The sequence below is a fragment of the Mustela nigripes genome, chromosome X (genome assembly GCF_022355385.1).
Source record: "Mustela nigripes isolate SB6536 chromosome X, MUSNIG.SB6536, whole genome shotgun sequence".
Taxonomy (NCBI): Eukaryota; Metazoa; Chordata; class Mammalia; order Carnivora; family Mustelidae; genus Mustela; species Mustela nigripes.
The window spans coordinates 57661106-57676673 of NC_081575.1; the positions used below are offsets into that span (position 1 = coordinate 57661106).

The 15568-nt window shown below is 35.0% G+C and overlaps 1 protein-coding gene across 1 annotated transcript in view; it reads right to left on the reverse strand.

The window, feature by feature from the left end:
- Positions 1-6403: 6403 nt before the first annotated feature.
- CYLC1 (cylicin 1) overlaps positions 6404-15568 on the reverse strand; it is a 59018-nt gene continuing 49853 nt past the window's right edge. Inside the window, exons 3-6 of the mRNA XM_059385219.1 lie at positions 14241-14281; positions 12414-12532; positions 9508-11007; positions 6404-6553 (exon numbers count right to left, since the gene is read on the reverse strand). Of these exons, the coding sequence (XP_059241202.1) occupies positions 6404-6553; positions 9508-11007; positions 12414-12532; positions 14241-14281 (1810 nt within the window). The remainder of the gene's footprint in view (positions 6554-9507; positions 11008-12413; positions 12533-14240; positions 14282-15568) is intronic.

The following is a 15568-nucleotide window of genomic DNA, read 5'->3' on the forward strand; positions in this document are numbered from 1 at the left end:
TAATTCTCACCAAAATACTAGCCAATAGGATTCAACAGTACATTAAAAGGATTATTCACTACAACCAAATGGGATTTATTCCAGGGCTGCAAGCTTGGTTCAACATCCGCAAATCAATCAATGTGATACAATACATTAATAAAAGAAAGAAAAAGAACCATATGATACTCTCAATAGATGCTGAAAAAGTATTTTATGAATTACAGCATCCCTTCCTGATAAATACTCTGCAAAGTGTAGGGATACAGGGCACATACCTCAATATTATCAAAGCCATCTATGAAAAACCCACTGCAAATATTGTTCTCAATGGAGAAAAACAGAGCTTTTCCACTAAGGTCAGGAACACGGCAGGGAAGTCTATTATCACCACTGGTATTCAACATAGCATCAGAAGTCCTAGCCTCAGCAATCAGACAACAAAAAGAAATTAAAGGCATCCAAATCAGCAAAGAAGAAGTCAAACTATCACTCTTCGCAGATGATATGATACTGTAAGTAGAAAACACAAAAGACTCCACTCCAAATCTGCTAGAACTTTTACCGGAATACAGTAAATACTTGTACAGAAATTCAGTAAAGTGTCAGGATATAAAATCAATGCATACAAATCAGTTGCATTTTTTTACACCAACAGCAAGACAGAAGAAAGAGCAATTAAGGAGTCAATCCCAATTACAATTGCACCCAAAACCATAAGATACCTAGGAATAAACCTAACCAAAGAGGGAAAGAATCTATACTCAGAAAAGTATAATGTACTCATGAAAGAAACTGAGGAAGACACAAAGAAATGGAAAAATGTTCCATGCTCATGGATTGGAAGAATAAATATTGTGAAAATGTCTATGCTACCTAAAGCTATCTATACATTTAATGCAATCCCTATCAAAATCCCATCCATTTTTTTCAAAGAAATGGAACAAATAATCCTAAAATTTATATGGAACCAGAAAAGACCTCGAATAGCCAAAGGGATATTGAAAAAGAAAGCCAAAGTTGGTGGCATCACAATTCCGGACTTCACGATCTATTACAAAGCTGTCATCATCAAGACAGTATGGTACTGGCAAAAAAGCAGACACATAGATCAATGGAACAGGATAGAAAGCCCAGAAATAGACCCTCAACTCTATGGTCAACTAATCTTCAACAAAACAGGAAAGAATGTCGAATGAAAAAAAGACAGCCTCTTCAACAAATGGTGTTGGGAAAATTGGATGGCCACATGCAGAAAAGTGAAATTGGACCATTCCCTTACACCAAATATGAAAATAGACTCCAAATGGATGAAGAACCTCAGTGTGAGAAAGGAATCCATCAAAATCCTTGAGGAGAACACAGGCAGCAACCTCTTTGACCTCAGCCACAGCAACGTCTTCTTGGGAACAATGCCAAAGGCAAGGGAAGCAAGGGCAAAAATGAACTATTGGGATTTCATGAAGATCAAAAGCTTTTGCACAGCAAAGGAAACAGTTAACAAAACCAAAAGACAACTGACAGAATGGGAGAAGATATTTGCAAATGATATATCAGATAAAGGGCTAGTATCCAAAATCTATAAAGAACTTAGCAAGCTCAACACCCAAAGAACAAATAACCCAATCAAGAAATGGGCAGAGGACATGATCAGACATTTCCGCAAAGAAGACATCCAGATGGCCAACAGACACATGAGAAAATGCACCACATCACTCGGCATCAGGGAAATACAAATCAAAACCACAATGAGATACCGCCTCACACCAGTCAGAATGGCTAAAATTAACTAGTCAGGAAATGACAGATGCTGGTGAGGGTGCGGAGAAAGGGGAACCCTCCTACGCTGTTGGTGAGAATGCAAACTGGTGCAACCACTCTGGAAAACAGCATGGAGTTTCCTCAAAAAGGTGAAAATAGAGCTATCTTATGACCCAGCAATTGCACTACTGGGTATTTACCCTAAAGATACAAACACAGTGATCCGAAGGGGCACGTGCACCTGAATGTTTATAGAGCACTGTCCACAATAGTCAAATTATGGAAAGAACTTAGATGGCCATCAATAGATGAATGGATAAAGAAGAAGTGGTATACACACAGACACACACACACACACACACACACAGACACACACACACAATGGAATACTATGCAGTCATCAAAAGAAATGAAATCATGCCATTTGCAACAATTTGGATGGAACTAGAGGGTATTATGCTTAGCAAAATAAGTCAATTGGAGAAAGACAACTATCATATGATCTCCCTCATATGAGGAAATGGAGATCAGTGGGGGGAGGTTTAAGGTGGTAGGAGAATAAATGAAACAAGATGGGATCGGGAGGATGACAAACCAAAAAAGACTCTTAATGTCACAAAACAAACTGAGGGGGGATGGGGAGAAGGGTGTAGGGAGATGGTAGTGGGGTTATGAACATTGGGGAGGGTATGTGCTATGGTGAGTGCTCTGTGGAGTGTGCAAATGTGGTGATTCACAGATCTGTACCCCTGGGGCTAATAATTCACTATATGTTTATAAAAAAAATTTAAAAAAATTAAAAAAAAGAAGATAGACTCAGGGAACTCAGCAACACCATAAAGTAACATTTGTATTGTAGGAGACTTAGAAGAAGAGAGGGGAAAGGAGGCAGTGGTTTTATTAAAGGAAATAACAGCTGAAAATTTCCTTATTCTTGGGAAGGAAACAGACATCCAAATCCAGAAGGCACAGAGAACTCCCATTAAATTCAACAAAAAGAATGCCAAAACACAAAGATATATTGTAGTAAAGCTTTGGAAATATAGAGATGAGGGAAGAATCCTGAAAGCAGCAAGGGAAAAGAAATCCCTATCCTACAAAAGAAGGCAAATAAGTTTTACAGCAGGTTTTCCCACAAAAATCTGACAGGGAACATTCCTCAATATCATAAAAACCATCTATGAAAAGTTCACAGTGAATATCATTATCGATGGGGAAAAGCCAAGAGCATTTTTCTTAAGATCATGAACATGACAGTAATGCTCACTCTCACCACTACTGTTTAACACAGTGCTAGAAGTCTTATCATTGACAATCAGACAACAAAAAGAAATAAAAGGAATCCAAATTTGCAAAGAAGAAGTCAAACACTTCTTCTCTTCACAGATGACATGATACTTCATGTGGAAAATCCAAGAAACTCCACCCTCAAATTACTAGAACTCATGCAACAACTTAGCCATGTGGCATGATACAAAATCAATGCACAGAAATCAGTTGCTTTCTTATACATTTACAATGAAAATATAGAAAGGGAAATTAGAGATTTGAATCCATTCACAACAGCAACAAAAACCACAAGACGCTTAGGAATAAACCTAACTAAAGAGGTAAAGGAGCTATACTCTAGAAACTACAGAACACATATGAAAGAAATTGCGGAAGTCACAAAGAGATGGAAAAACATTATATGCTCATGGATTGGAAGAATAAACATTGTGAAAATGTCTTTCTTGCCCAGAGCAATTTGCACTTTCACTGTCATCCCTATTAAAATACCATTGGCATTTTTCAAAGAGCTGGAAGAAAAAAATTATAAAATTTGTATGGAACCAGAAAAGACCTTGAATTGCCAAGGGAATGATGAAAAGGAATAACAGAGTTGGGGGCATCACATTGCCTGAATTCAAGCTGTATTATAAAGCTGTGATCACCATGACAGCATGGTATTGGCAAAAAACAAAAACATAGACCAATGGAACAGAATAGAGACTCCACAAATGGACCCTCAACTTTATGGTCATTAATCATCGACAAATCAGGAAAAAAATATCCAATTGAAAAAAAGACAGTCTCTTCAATAAATAGTGCTGGGAAAATTGGACAGCTACATATGGAAGAATGAAAATGGACCATTTCTTTGTACCATACACAAAGATAAAGTGTAAATAGATGAAAGACCTCAGCATGAGACAGGAATCTGTCAAAATCCTAGAGGAGAGCATAGGCAGTAACCTCTTCGACATTAATTAGCCAAGATAACTACTTTCAAGACATGCCTCCAAAGGTCAAGGACAATAGAAGCAAAAATTAGCTTTTGGGACATCAAACATGTCAAAAGCTTCTGCACAGCAAAGGAAACAGTCAACAAAGCAAAGAGGTAACCATGAAAAGAGAGAAGATATTTGCAAATGACATTACAGATAAAGGGCTGGTATCCAAGATCTGTAAAGAACTTCTCAAACTCAACTCCCCAAAAACAAATAATTGGGTAAAAAAATGGGCAGAAGACATGACCAGATACTTCTCCAAAGAAGACATACAAATGGCTAACAGACACATGAAAAAATATTCGACATCATTAGCCATCAGGGAAATTAAAATCAAAACCATATTGAGATATCACCTTACACCAGTTAGAATTACAACAATGAAAAAGGCAAGAAAAAATACATGTTGGAGAGGTTGTGGAGAAAGGGAAACCTTCTTACACTGTTGGTGGGGATGAAAATTGGTTCAGCCGCTTGGGAAAACAATGTGGAGGTTCCTCAAATAATTAAAAATAGAGCTACCCCATGACCCAGCAATTAGACTACTGAATATTTACCCCAATGATACAGATATAGTTAAAAGAAGGGGCACATGCACCCAAGTGTTCATAGCTCCAGTATCCACAATAGCCAAACTGTGGATGGAGTCAATATGCTCTTCAACAGATGAATGGATAAAGAAGATGTGGTCCATATATACAATGGACTGTTACTTAGTCATCAGAAAGGATGAATACCCACAATTTGTGTCACAAGGATTGAACTGGAGTATATTAGGTTAAGTGAAAGAAGTCAAGCAGAGAAATACAATTATCTTATGGTTTCACCGATTTGTGGAACATAAGGAATAGCATGGAGGACATTAGGAGAAAGAAGGGAAAAATGAAGGGTGGGGGAATCAGAGGGGTAGAGGAATCATAAGAGACTATGGACTCCAGGAAGAGGGGAGGGGCTATGGGGGGCTGGGCTAGCCCAGTGATAGGTATTAAAGAGGGTATATATTGCATGGAGCACTGGGTATCATATGCAAACAATGAAACATGGAGCACTACATCAAAAACTAATGATATACTCTATGGTGACTAACATAACATAATAAAAAAATTAAAAGAAATAAATTACTGGTACTATAGGAAAATGCAAAACTTTTACACAATGAAGGGAAACATCAACAAAAAATATACCCTGCCAAATGAAGGAAGATATTTCAAATCTTATATCTGAAAAAGCATTAATATGCAAAATATGTAAACAACTTATACAACTCAACATAAAAAATGCAATTAAAAATGGGCAGAAGACATACACAGACATTTTCCAAGCACAACTTATAGATGGTAAAAAGAAACATATAACCATGCTCAACATCACTAATCATAGGGGAAATGCAAATCAATAGTGAGATATAATTGCATGCCTGTCAGAATGGCTAAAATAAAAAAGATAAGAAATAAAAAATGGTGAAGTGATGATATGGAGAAAAAGGAATCCTTGTGCTCTGTGTGTAGGAATGTGAATTGTTGCATCTGCCATGGAAAACAATAGTGATATTTCTCAAAAAATTAAAAATATAATTACCATAATCCACCAAGGAAAAAACACTAATTTAAGGGATATATGTACCTCAATGTTTACTGCAGCATTGTTTACATTATTGAAGATATGGTATCATCCCAAGTGTCCTTTGATTGAAGAATGAATAAAAAAGAGCTGGTATATTTGTACAATGGAATAGTATTCAGCCATAAAAAAGAAATGAATTCTTCCCATTTGTAACAACAAGGATGGATCTAGAGCACATAATGTTAAATGAAATAAGTCAATCAGAGAAACACAAATACTGTATGTTTCACTCGTATGTGGAATTTAAAAAAGAAACAAAAAAATCGACAAAACAGACCCTTAAATATAGAGAATAAGCTGGTAGTTTTCAGAGAGGAAGTGGGGGGATGGGTGAAATAAGTGAGGGGGATTAAGAGTACACTTATCTTGATGATTAATGAGAAATATATAGAATTTTTAAGTCATATTGTATATCTGGAAGTAATATAACCCTGTGTATTAATTATACTTATATATTTTTTTTAAATTCAAGGTTCTGAATCATGGCATGATTTACTAACATAATTTCAAAAGTGAATTCTTTTAATCCAGGAGTATAAACAGAGGTGACCCTGAAACATGGTATTAGCCTTATGATTCTGTTATAAGAATCATTAAGATTCAAGAAGGGTAAGACTATGGTTCTTTAAGCCCTTACTTACTAAAAGAGACCTAAGATCCATTAACACAGTTTGCTCATAAATTCCCCAGACAGAACTGAAAAAAATATGTATCTTTTTGAGACTTCCACTTAGAATGCATTGTTCCCTTTTGTGGCTCATAACTCCCTTTTAATATGCTTTGTTTTTGTTCATTTTGTGGGAGTAGAACTGCTTGGAAAAACAGATGTCAGAAAGTCCATTAGTGTCATATGACTTGCAGCTCTTTAAAGAGACCATATTCATAACCAACCAAGTATATTCCATGTGCTGTTTTTGGAACTGTCAATACAGGAATGAAAAAAACAAATAAGGCTCATTGCCTATTTGCAGCTTAAATTCTCACTGTGAATATAATTAATAAATAAATGAATAAATATGTAGTTTTAGATAAAGATGCTATATATGAAGATAGATAAATAGGGTTCAGGGTTAGGAGACTGACAGGACACTCATTGGGGAAGGAGATAACATAGGATATGGTAATCAGGGAAGGCTTCTATGAAGAGATAACATTTAGCCAAAATAGTGAATGATGAGAATGTTTAGTCATCCATAATGCAGAGGAACATTCCAAGCAGAGGAAACAGCATAATGCTTTGGCAAAAATATCAATCAATCAATCTTGGTGCATATGAGAAACAAAAAGACAAAAAACAAACAAACAAAAATTCATGCTAGTTTGGCTAAATTATATAAGAAATATGAAAAAATACAGAATAAGAGTGGAAATAGGTAGGGCCTAAGTAATGTTGGCATTGAAAACCAAGGTAGGAAGTTTGAGCTTTATTCTGAATGTAATGGGAAACTACTGGAGTGTTTGAAGCAGGAGAGAATAGAGATAGCAAGACTATTTAGGCACTCTTACAGTATTTCAGGAAAGATACTGATTGAAACTATTTAAGTAGTAGTAGTTAAGATGCAGAGACCTGGACTGATACAGGATATATTTTGGACATAAGGTAGAGAAGTTTTACTGACTGATCATATGTAGGGGATGAGGAAATGAATGGAATCACAGATGATATCCAGGTTTTAAAAGATCAAGTGGGTGGATGGTAACACTATTTACTAAGATAGAAAAGACTGGGGAGATATAGATTTTGGAATGGGTTGAGAGTTGTTATGTTAATTTTGAGATGCCTAATAGAATTCACAATGAAAATTTCAAGTAGTTGGTTAATATAAGAACTTGTATTTCAATGGAAAGACCATAGGCAAAACATAGATGATATTTAAAGCCATTGGATTAGATGGATTTACAAAGAGAGGGCTATAGATAGAAAAGGTCAGGAACAAAGTCAAACATGAAGAAGAGGAGGATAATCTGGGTATGTGATTTGGTGAGTGCTGTGAAGTGTGTAAACCTGGCGATTCACAGACCTGTACCCCTGGGGATAAAAATATATGTTTATCAAAAATTAAAAATTTAAAAAAAAAATAAAATAAAATAAAACACCAAAAAAAAAAATAAAATAAAATCTTTTTTTAAAAGAAGAGGAGGATAAAATAAAGGTGACAAAAACTACCAGTAAGTAGGAAGGAAACAGGCTAGTAGAGTCCTAGAAATCAAGTAAAGTACATATTTTTAGAAAGAGAGAGAGGTTATTTTAAATGATGTTGGATTGTAGAATGAGATGAGAGAGGAGAAATCAATGGATGCAGTTATGAGAAGGTATTTGGTAAATCTTGAAAAAAGCACTTTCAGTAAAGTGATAGAGATGGAAAATGATAGAGATGGTAGCTATGCTTATGGAAGCTAATTAAAGAGACTTAATCTGGATGTATACAAGCCCATAACAAACCGTAAAATGTTTTCTTTTACAATTAAAATCAATCTGTGTCCCCAACTTGTTTTCTTGTATTTTACTTATTTTTCATAAACACTTCTCAGGGAAAAGGACCCAGCTACATGCAGGTCTTTCTTTTCATTTGCCTTAAAATTTATCCACCAATACATTCTCATTTCTTGTAAATATTGTTGCCCTAATGGTCACTCACCCATTGATTCAGCCTGTAAAACTTAGCATTTAACAAAGAAGTCATTAATCAGCTTTGAGTCTTCAAAACTGACTTTTTGAGTCTGCTTGGAGAAAAACAGACTTAAAGTCCAGACTTTCTGACAGAAGTGAAAAAAAAAAGGTATCTAAATAAAAACAGGAAAATATATGAAGAGAAAAAATGGAGATATATACATAAACTTTTATTATAAACCAAGGATAGAAAAAACTTGGAATAAAAGGTAAAGAGAGATCTTCATGAGACTAGAAGAGGTAGTAGAAGCCCCTTGAGAGAAAACAAACATAGGAGAACAGGGAGGAATTGGAGGAAGGGAGGAATTTAATTTACACAAGAAGCTCAAGGTTAAGACTCAGCAGTATCTATGGAAGCTCTGAATTTAGCAGAACATTGGGCATCAGTCCTGTCATGCTGAGAATTGACAATAAACACTGTGAAAGCAGAGGACCCAGAAACCATGCAAATTAATTATTTCTCAAGGTCAGAGAGAGCCTGCAAGGGTGGAGAACATGGGGAACAGGAGACCCTACATTCAAACTGAGATGTCTACTTATTCCCCTTAGAGCCAGATTTGGAAGAAGGGGGATAAAGAAAAGATCTGGAGAAAAGAAAAGAAACTAAATTTACAGAGCATTTACTCCCAAAGAGAGCAAATTAACCTGAAAGAGACTAAAGGGATCTAGTTATCCTTGGCAAGTTAATTTATTTCCCTGATTATCAGTAAGAATGATGACATAAATAAATTTAATTCAGATACAGATTAAATTATTTGATTTGCATATTTGAATCCATGCATGTTATGTTTTTACTGTGCTGTGTCTGGCTTTTGGTTGAGTTTTTACTATATTTATCAACTGCTTAGGAAATGTCTATCTCATTAAAATCTGCCCCTATAGAAGTTTTAACCAATTTTAATTTTTTATTCCTTCTTAAGAACATGTAACCACTCTTGTAATTGTATCCTCTTTACAAATAATTTTAAATGTTTTCTTAGATGCAAGCCAGTTCTCTGTTACAGTCTAAATATTCTTAACTTTTTGACATTTATTTTCCAACTCTTTTGAGTCCTTTTGAAGTATTCTTTCTTATCCATTAGTCCTTAACTTGTAAATATTCCAGTAAAAGTGAACTACTCTTAAGGAAAATATAAATTCAACCCTTTAAAATATTTTTCATTTTAGTCCATTTTTTTCTAAAATAAAACACAGCAAACATACCAAAGGAGCATATCTTGGTTTTAGAGGAGCAGCAGGCATCTTGCTCTGACAGAGACGTTTGATCTTGGGTGATGGTAGCAAAGGCTCACAAGGAGGTAGTGGTGGTCTTTCTCTTGATGGAGGGACTCTACCTGGACCTGTTTTTTTCCCTTTTTCTTTGAATGTAGTCTTTTTGAATGACATTTTGGATTCTCTCTTTAGTTCCAATTTTTCCTTCTTTGAATCTGTAGATGCAGCATCTGATTCGTTAGCAAGTCTCTTTTTAGCCCCAAGTTTATACACTGACTCTTCAGATTCAGCATCTGAACTTTTCAATGTCTCGGGCTTCTTTGAATGTTTCCTGGAAAATTCATCAGATTCTGCATCAGTAGACTCTATGACCTTCTTTGCATCCTGTTTTTGGGAATCTTTCTTTGAGTCTTTCTTAGTCTTCTTTGAATCATATTTATCCTTCAGATATTTATCCCAGTCAGATTCAGTTTCAGTGGACTCCTCAGACTTCATTGCAAACTTATTTTTGTTGTCTTTCTTTGAATTTCTCTTTTCCTTTTTTTCATCTTTTTTACCTTTTTTTGAATACCATTCAGATTCAGAATCAGCATCAGTAGACACTACATCCTTCTTGGCATCCTTTTTCTTGTCCTCTTTTTTTGAATCTTTCTTATCCTTCTTTTCATCTTTCTTCCAATTCTTTGTCTCCAATTCAGAATCACTTTCAGCATCAGTAGACACTGCATCCTTCTTTTTCTTGTCACTTTTCTTTGAATCTTTCTTAGCCTTCTTTGAACCTTTCTTTGCATCCATTGAGTCTACAGATTCAGCATCAGAGCTTTTCTTTGCATCCTTTTTTGTGTCCTTCTTTGAAGTCTTCTTTGAATTATTCTGAGAGTCATTCTTTAACCACATATCACACTTCATGGATTCAGCATCAGACTCCTCCAAATACAGTATGAAACCCATACTTGAACTACTGTTTGAACAAATATGTGCTTTGGCATCAGAATTGTTCTTTGAGTCCTTAGAATCCTTCTTTGCACATGTGAATTTGTTATCTGTCTCTTTGGAATTCTTTGAATCTCTCTTACCTTTTTTTTGATACATTGAGACTGTCTTAAAATCAATGGATTCTGGATTTATTTCTAATTTGGACTTTGAATCCTTAGATAGCTCACTGTTATATGATGATTTTGATGGAGTTTTAGCTGCTCGATTTCCTCTTTTAGGTTTCTCATCATTTACCATTTTAGATTGTGTAGTTTTTTCTTGTGGGCCTTTGTTTTTCTTGGAATTTCTCTGCAAAGTTCTTCCTTTTTTGTCATCTTTGGACTTTTTAGGTTCTCCATTTTCATAATGGGCTTTAAGAGTATAAGGGTTTCTGAATGGAGCCTGTCTCCTGACAGTTAAGCAAACAGATGGCCTTTGGAAATTTTTTTTTAAAGAATGCCTTATCCTTATATGAGCTGGCTTCTGAACTTCCTCTAATTTTCTTTTGTCATGTCCCTGAAAAGATTATTTAGAATAATGATAAACATTTTAAAATAAGTTATATCTTGTTAATAGTGAAACATGAAAATTGTCTAGTTTTTCATTAACCATCTACTTAAAATGGAAAAAAAAAGTTGCAACATTCTGTGTGTGTTGCATATGTGAGATAACTCCATGTTAGAAACCAAATGACTTAAAACCTTAGGATATTCTCAATGACTTATACAGAGATTGGAGCAAGCCCACAGTGATCCATGATATTTAAGGGCCCATCCTTACCATTGATAGTGGGTTACTATTGATAGTGGGAGAGATCTTTTAAAACATATTGGGTACCTTTGATCCCCAAGTTAGCTCAGAAATAAGCTGACTCCCTTGCAGTCTGTCATGACAATGCTTGTGATAACAGTAGGCTTCAAGCCTTAGCTTGATTTTTACTCCTGCTTTCAACATCTCTGATGAAATCAAGCCTGTGAGAGCCCTGGTATGAACTATTTCCCCAAACAAGGACACAAATTAAATAAATATCTGATCCTATTAATTTGTGTAGCAATAATGTAATTTTTTAAAGTCTCAATCCCAAATCTGTCAAATCTGGTTCAATCTGGTTCTCAAAGTGAAAACATACACCAATTTTGCATTTATCTTTTTTTTTTTGCATTTATCTTTTATAGTACTTTAACTATTTAGTAGGGACATCACCAGTCAATGAAATGGTCATATATAATTAAAGGAGGACAATGAAGAGTAGCAGGAAATCTGGACCACTACAGATGTAATGAACAGCACCTGAATAAATGCATTGACTGTAATTCTGCTTTGGGTGATGCTTTTGAAACACATTTTGATATTACCATGGGTGATATCAGACTTCACTTAAATTATAATAGTTAAAATAATATGAAGAGTAAGAATGGGAAAAGAGAAAGATTTGACGTTTCCTTTCAAACATCTCCATCATCTTCTTTTTGTAAGCTAGCTTTTTCTTTTCCTTATTAATAATATAATGGCACTTTATAAAAGAGGTAGAAAGCTTGAATGTTCTAGTATCTAGTATCCTGAGTGCCAGAATAAAGAAAATGGAGGGGCCCTGAAACTTCATCAACATTGGCTCATATTCTAAGATTCAGTTTAGATGTATTTGCAACTAGTAAATATTTCCTGAGAGATCCCACTAGCAGCAGCATTAGGTTCTGTAGCTTACATAGCCTGCTAACTTTATAATGCCTTTGAAAAGGAGGATTAAGTAAAGGTGAAATAAATAAAAATTTATCTGAAACAGACAGACGTAATCTGTACCAGTAATTATAAATTTAAAAATTGCTTCCAAAAAGAGATAAAATTCAAATTACATATTTTAATTTATATTTGTATATTATATAATCTTAGATTTAGTTAAAAATGACATTTTCAATACTTACAGGAACTGAGATTTGTGATCCTGAAGGTCTTGATCTTCTTTTTCTACCTGGCTGGAGTGGTTTGGGAAATGTCAAAGTAAAATAATCTTGATTCCATAATTTTCCACTTGATTCATTGACTAAAATGAGTGAGGACAATGAATAATTCACAGTTAATTGATTTTAATCAGCACTGAAATATTCTTGAGGAAGAAATATATTGTTTAAGATGAGTTATAGCTTAAAGCATAGCTTTTCACTCTGGACTGTATAGTTTATTTGCATATCAATTAGGGAAAATAAAAGATGATTTCTCCATTTAGCACTAAAGTTTAACCTTATTTTCTAGATTAAACTAGTTTTCACAATTTTCACTTAAAGCATAGTGGTTGAAATAATACAAATGGTAGGAATGGAAAATAGAGAAAGATTTGATATTTCCTTTCAAATATCTCCATCATCTTCTCTAGTTTGGCTTATCTTTATATCACTCTGGTTATGTTGCAGACAATATGTCTCCTATAGTCCCTATAGTTGCACAATGCAGAACACAAAATAGTCAGGAAAGTCTTTATTGATTAAATCTAATAATTTATTTTAGTGCTCGACCTTAATGATATCCAAGCCACAGAATTCAGGGTTACAAACCTAAATCCTGATTTTAGTTCATGATCAGTACATTCATAGGCAGTACATTCAAATATCTAAAGAACTATTATATGAAAGTGTAGTAGCAATAACAGTGTAGTAATAACAGAATAGCTGAAACGGCTAACAATTATATACTGCTAATTATTTGTCAGACTGTTTTAAGCACATTTAATTATCAAAACAACCCTTTGAATTAGATATAATTTATAATTGTTTCCATTTTATAAATGTACAAAAGTGAAGGACTGAGAGAAGTTAAATTGCTTGCCAAAAATCATAAAGTGGAAGAGCTGAGATTCAAAGACCTATAGTTTGGCTCAGAGTCCATGCTCTTAATCACAGTGTTAGAGAATTCTATTTATTCTATTTATTTCCCTATTCTTAGGTCCAGTGGGTTAGAGTTGTATCAGTGCAGGCAGATATCAGCTCAATATATAAGGAGAACTTTCCCTAAGTTGTAGCTGTTCAACAAAATGAAATGTCCACTTTCATCATTTTGACTATTTTTTCTGTACTCTGGGTTTTATAATTGTGAATTTTAAACAAAAGGAAAACTTACACAATTAAGGTTGGTTTTTATAATGAGGAAGAATAAACTATTTACTTTAAAATAGCTAGTACGGGGATGCCTGGGTGGCTCAGTGGGTGAATCCTCTGCCTTCAGCTCAGGTCATGATCCCAGGGTCCTGGGATCAAGCCCGGCATCAGGCCTTCTGCTCAGCAGGGCACCTGCCTCCCCCTCCCTCTCTGCCTCCATCTCTGCCTGCTTCTCTGACTACTTGTGATCTCTGTTTGTCAAACTGCCTGCCTCTCTGACTACTTGTGATCTCTGTAAAATAAATAAATAAAATCTTAAAAAATAATAATAAAATAAAATAAAATAGCTAGTACAAACCCACACCAAGGTCAGAAATATTTTAAACACACACACATTCCCACACACATACACATATACACATAATATATAGGCTATACATAATATATATATATAATATATAGGCTACACATAATATATAGCCTATATATAATATAGGCTCTTTTATTTTACTTTTTTAAATATAGGTTCTTTTAAATATTAAGAAAAAATCAGTGTGCTTTATGTTTTATAACATTGAATTGAAGATACTAGTCATTTGTCCCTAAAATAATTTTAAATATAATCTAAATAATGTTGTACTTTAAAGATTCAATTCTTACTTGGTATGGAATTATCATTTGTTCTGATGTTCACTTCTTGCCTGTTATAAAAAAAGCTTCAATTAAACTTGTGCTATAGTTAATAATAACTAATAATAATAGTATGTCAATGATATAATGATATTATTTGTAATATGATATGGTATGATTATAATACAATATAATATAATACAATACAATAAAATATAATATACCAGTGAGAATGCCTGGTATCAAAAGACAAAAAAATAAGTGTCTGTGAGGATGTGCAGAAAGGAAACATTTGTGCTCTGTTGGTAGGAATGCAAACTGCTGCAGCTACTGTGGAAAACAACATAGAGGTTCCTCCAAAAACTAAAAATAGAAGTACCAAATGATGCAGTAATTCCACTTTTGGGTGTTTACTTGAGGAAAACACGTTAATTTAAAAAGCCACATGAGGGGCGCCTGGGTGGCTCAGTGGGTTAAGCCTCTGCCTTCAGCTCAGGTCATGATCCCAGGGTCCTGGGATCGAGCCCCATGTCAGGCTCTCTGCTCAGCAGGGATCCTACTTCTCCCTCTCCCTCTGCCTGCCTCTCTGCCTGCTTGTGATCTCTCTCTATCAAATAAATAAATAAAATATTAAAAAAAAACTTTATGAACCACTATATTTACTGCAACATTATTTATGATAGCTAAGATACAGAAGCAACCCAACTGTCCATCCATAGATGCATGGCTAAAGAAGATGTAGTATAGGGGTGCCTGGGTGGCTCAATGGGTTAAGTCTCTGCCTTCAGCTCAGGTTGTGATCTCAGGGTCCTGGGATCGAGCCCCACATCAGGCTCTCTTGCTCAGCAGGGAGTCTGCTTCCCCCACCCCCCATCTGCCTCTCTGCCTACTTGTGGTCTCTGTCAAATAAATAAAATCTAAAAAAAAAAAGATGTAATATATATGTATATATATATACATATATTGAGAAATATGTATGAATAGAAGTATATGTATATATGAATACAATATGAATATATATGAATGTAAATATAGGGGGGAGGAGTCAAGATGGCGGAGAAGTAGCAAGCTGAGACTGCTTCAGCTAGCAGGTGATCAGCTAGATAGCTTATCTAAAGATTGCAAACACCTGAAAATCCATCGGCAGATCGAAGAGAAGAAGAACAGCAATTCTGGAAACAGAAAATCAACCACTTTCTGAAAGGTAGGACCGGCGGAGAAGTGAATCCAAAGCGACGGGAAGATAGACCTCGGGGGGAGGGGCCGGCTCCCGGCAAGCGGCGGAGCAACGGCGCACAAAATCAGGACTTTTAAAAGTCTGTTCCGCTGAGGGACATCGCTCCAGAGGCTAAACCAGG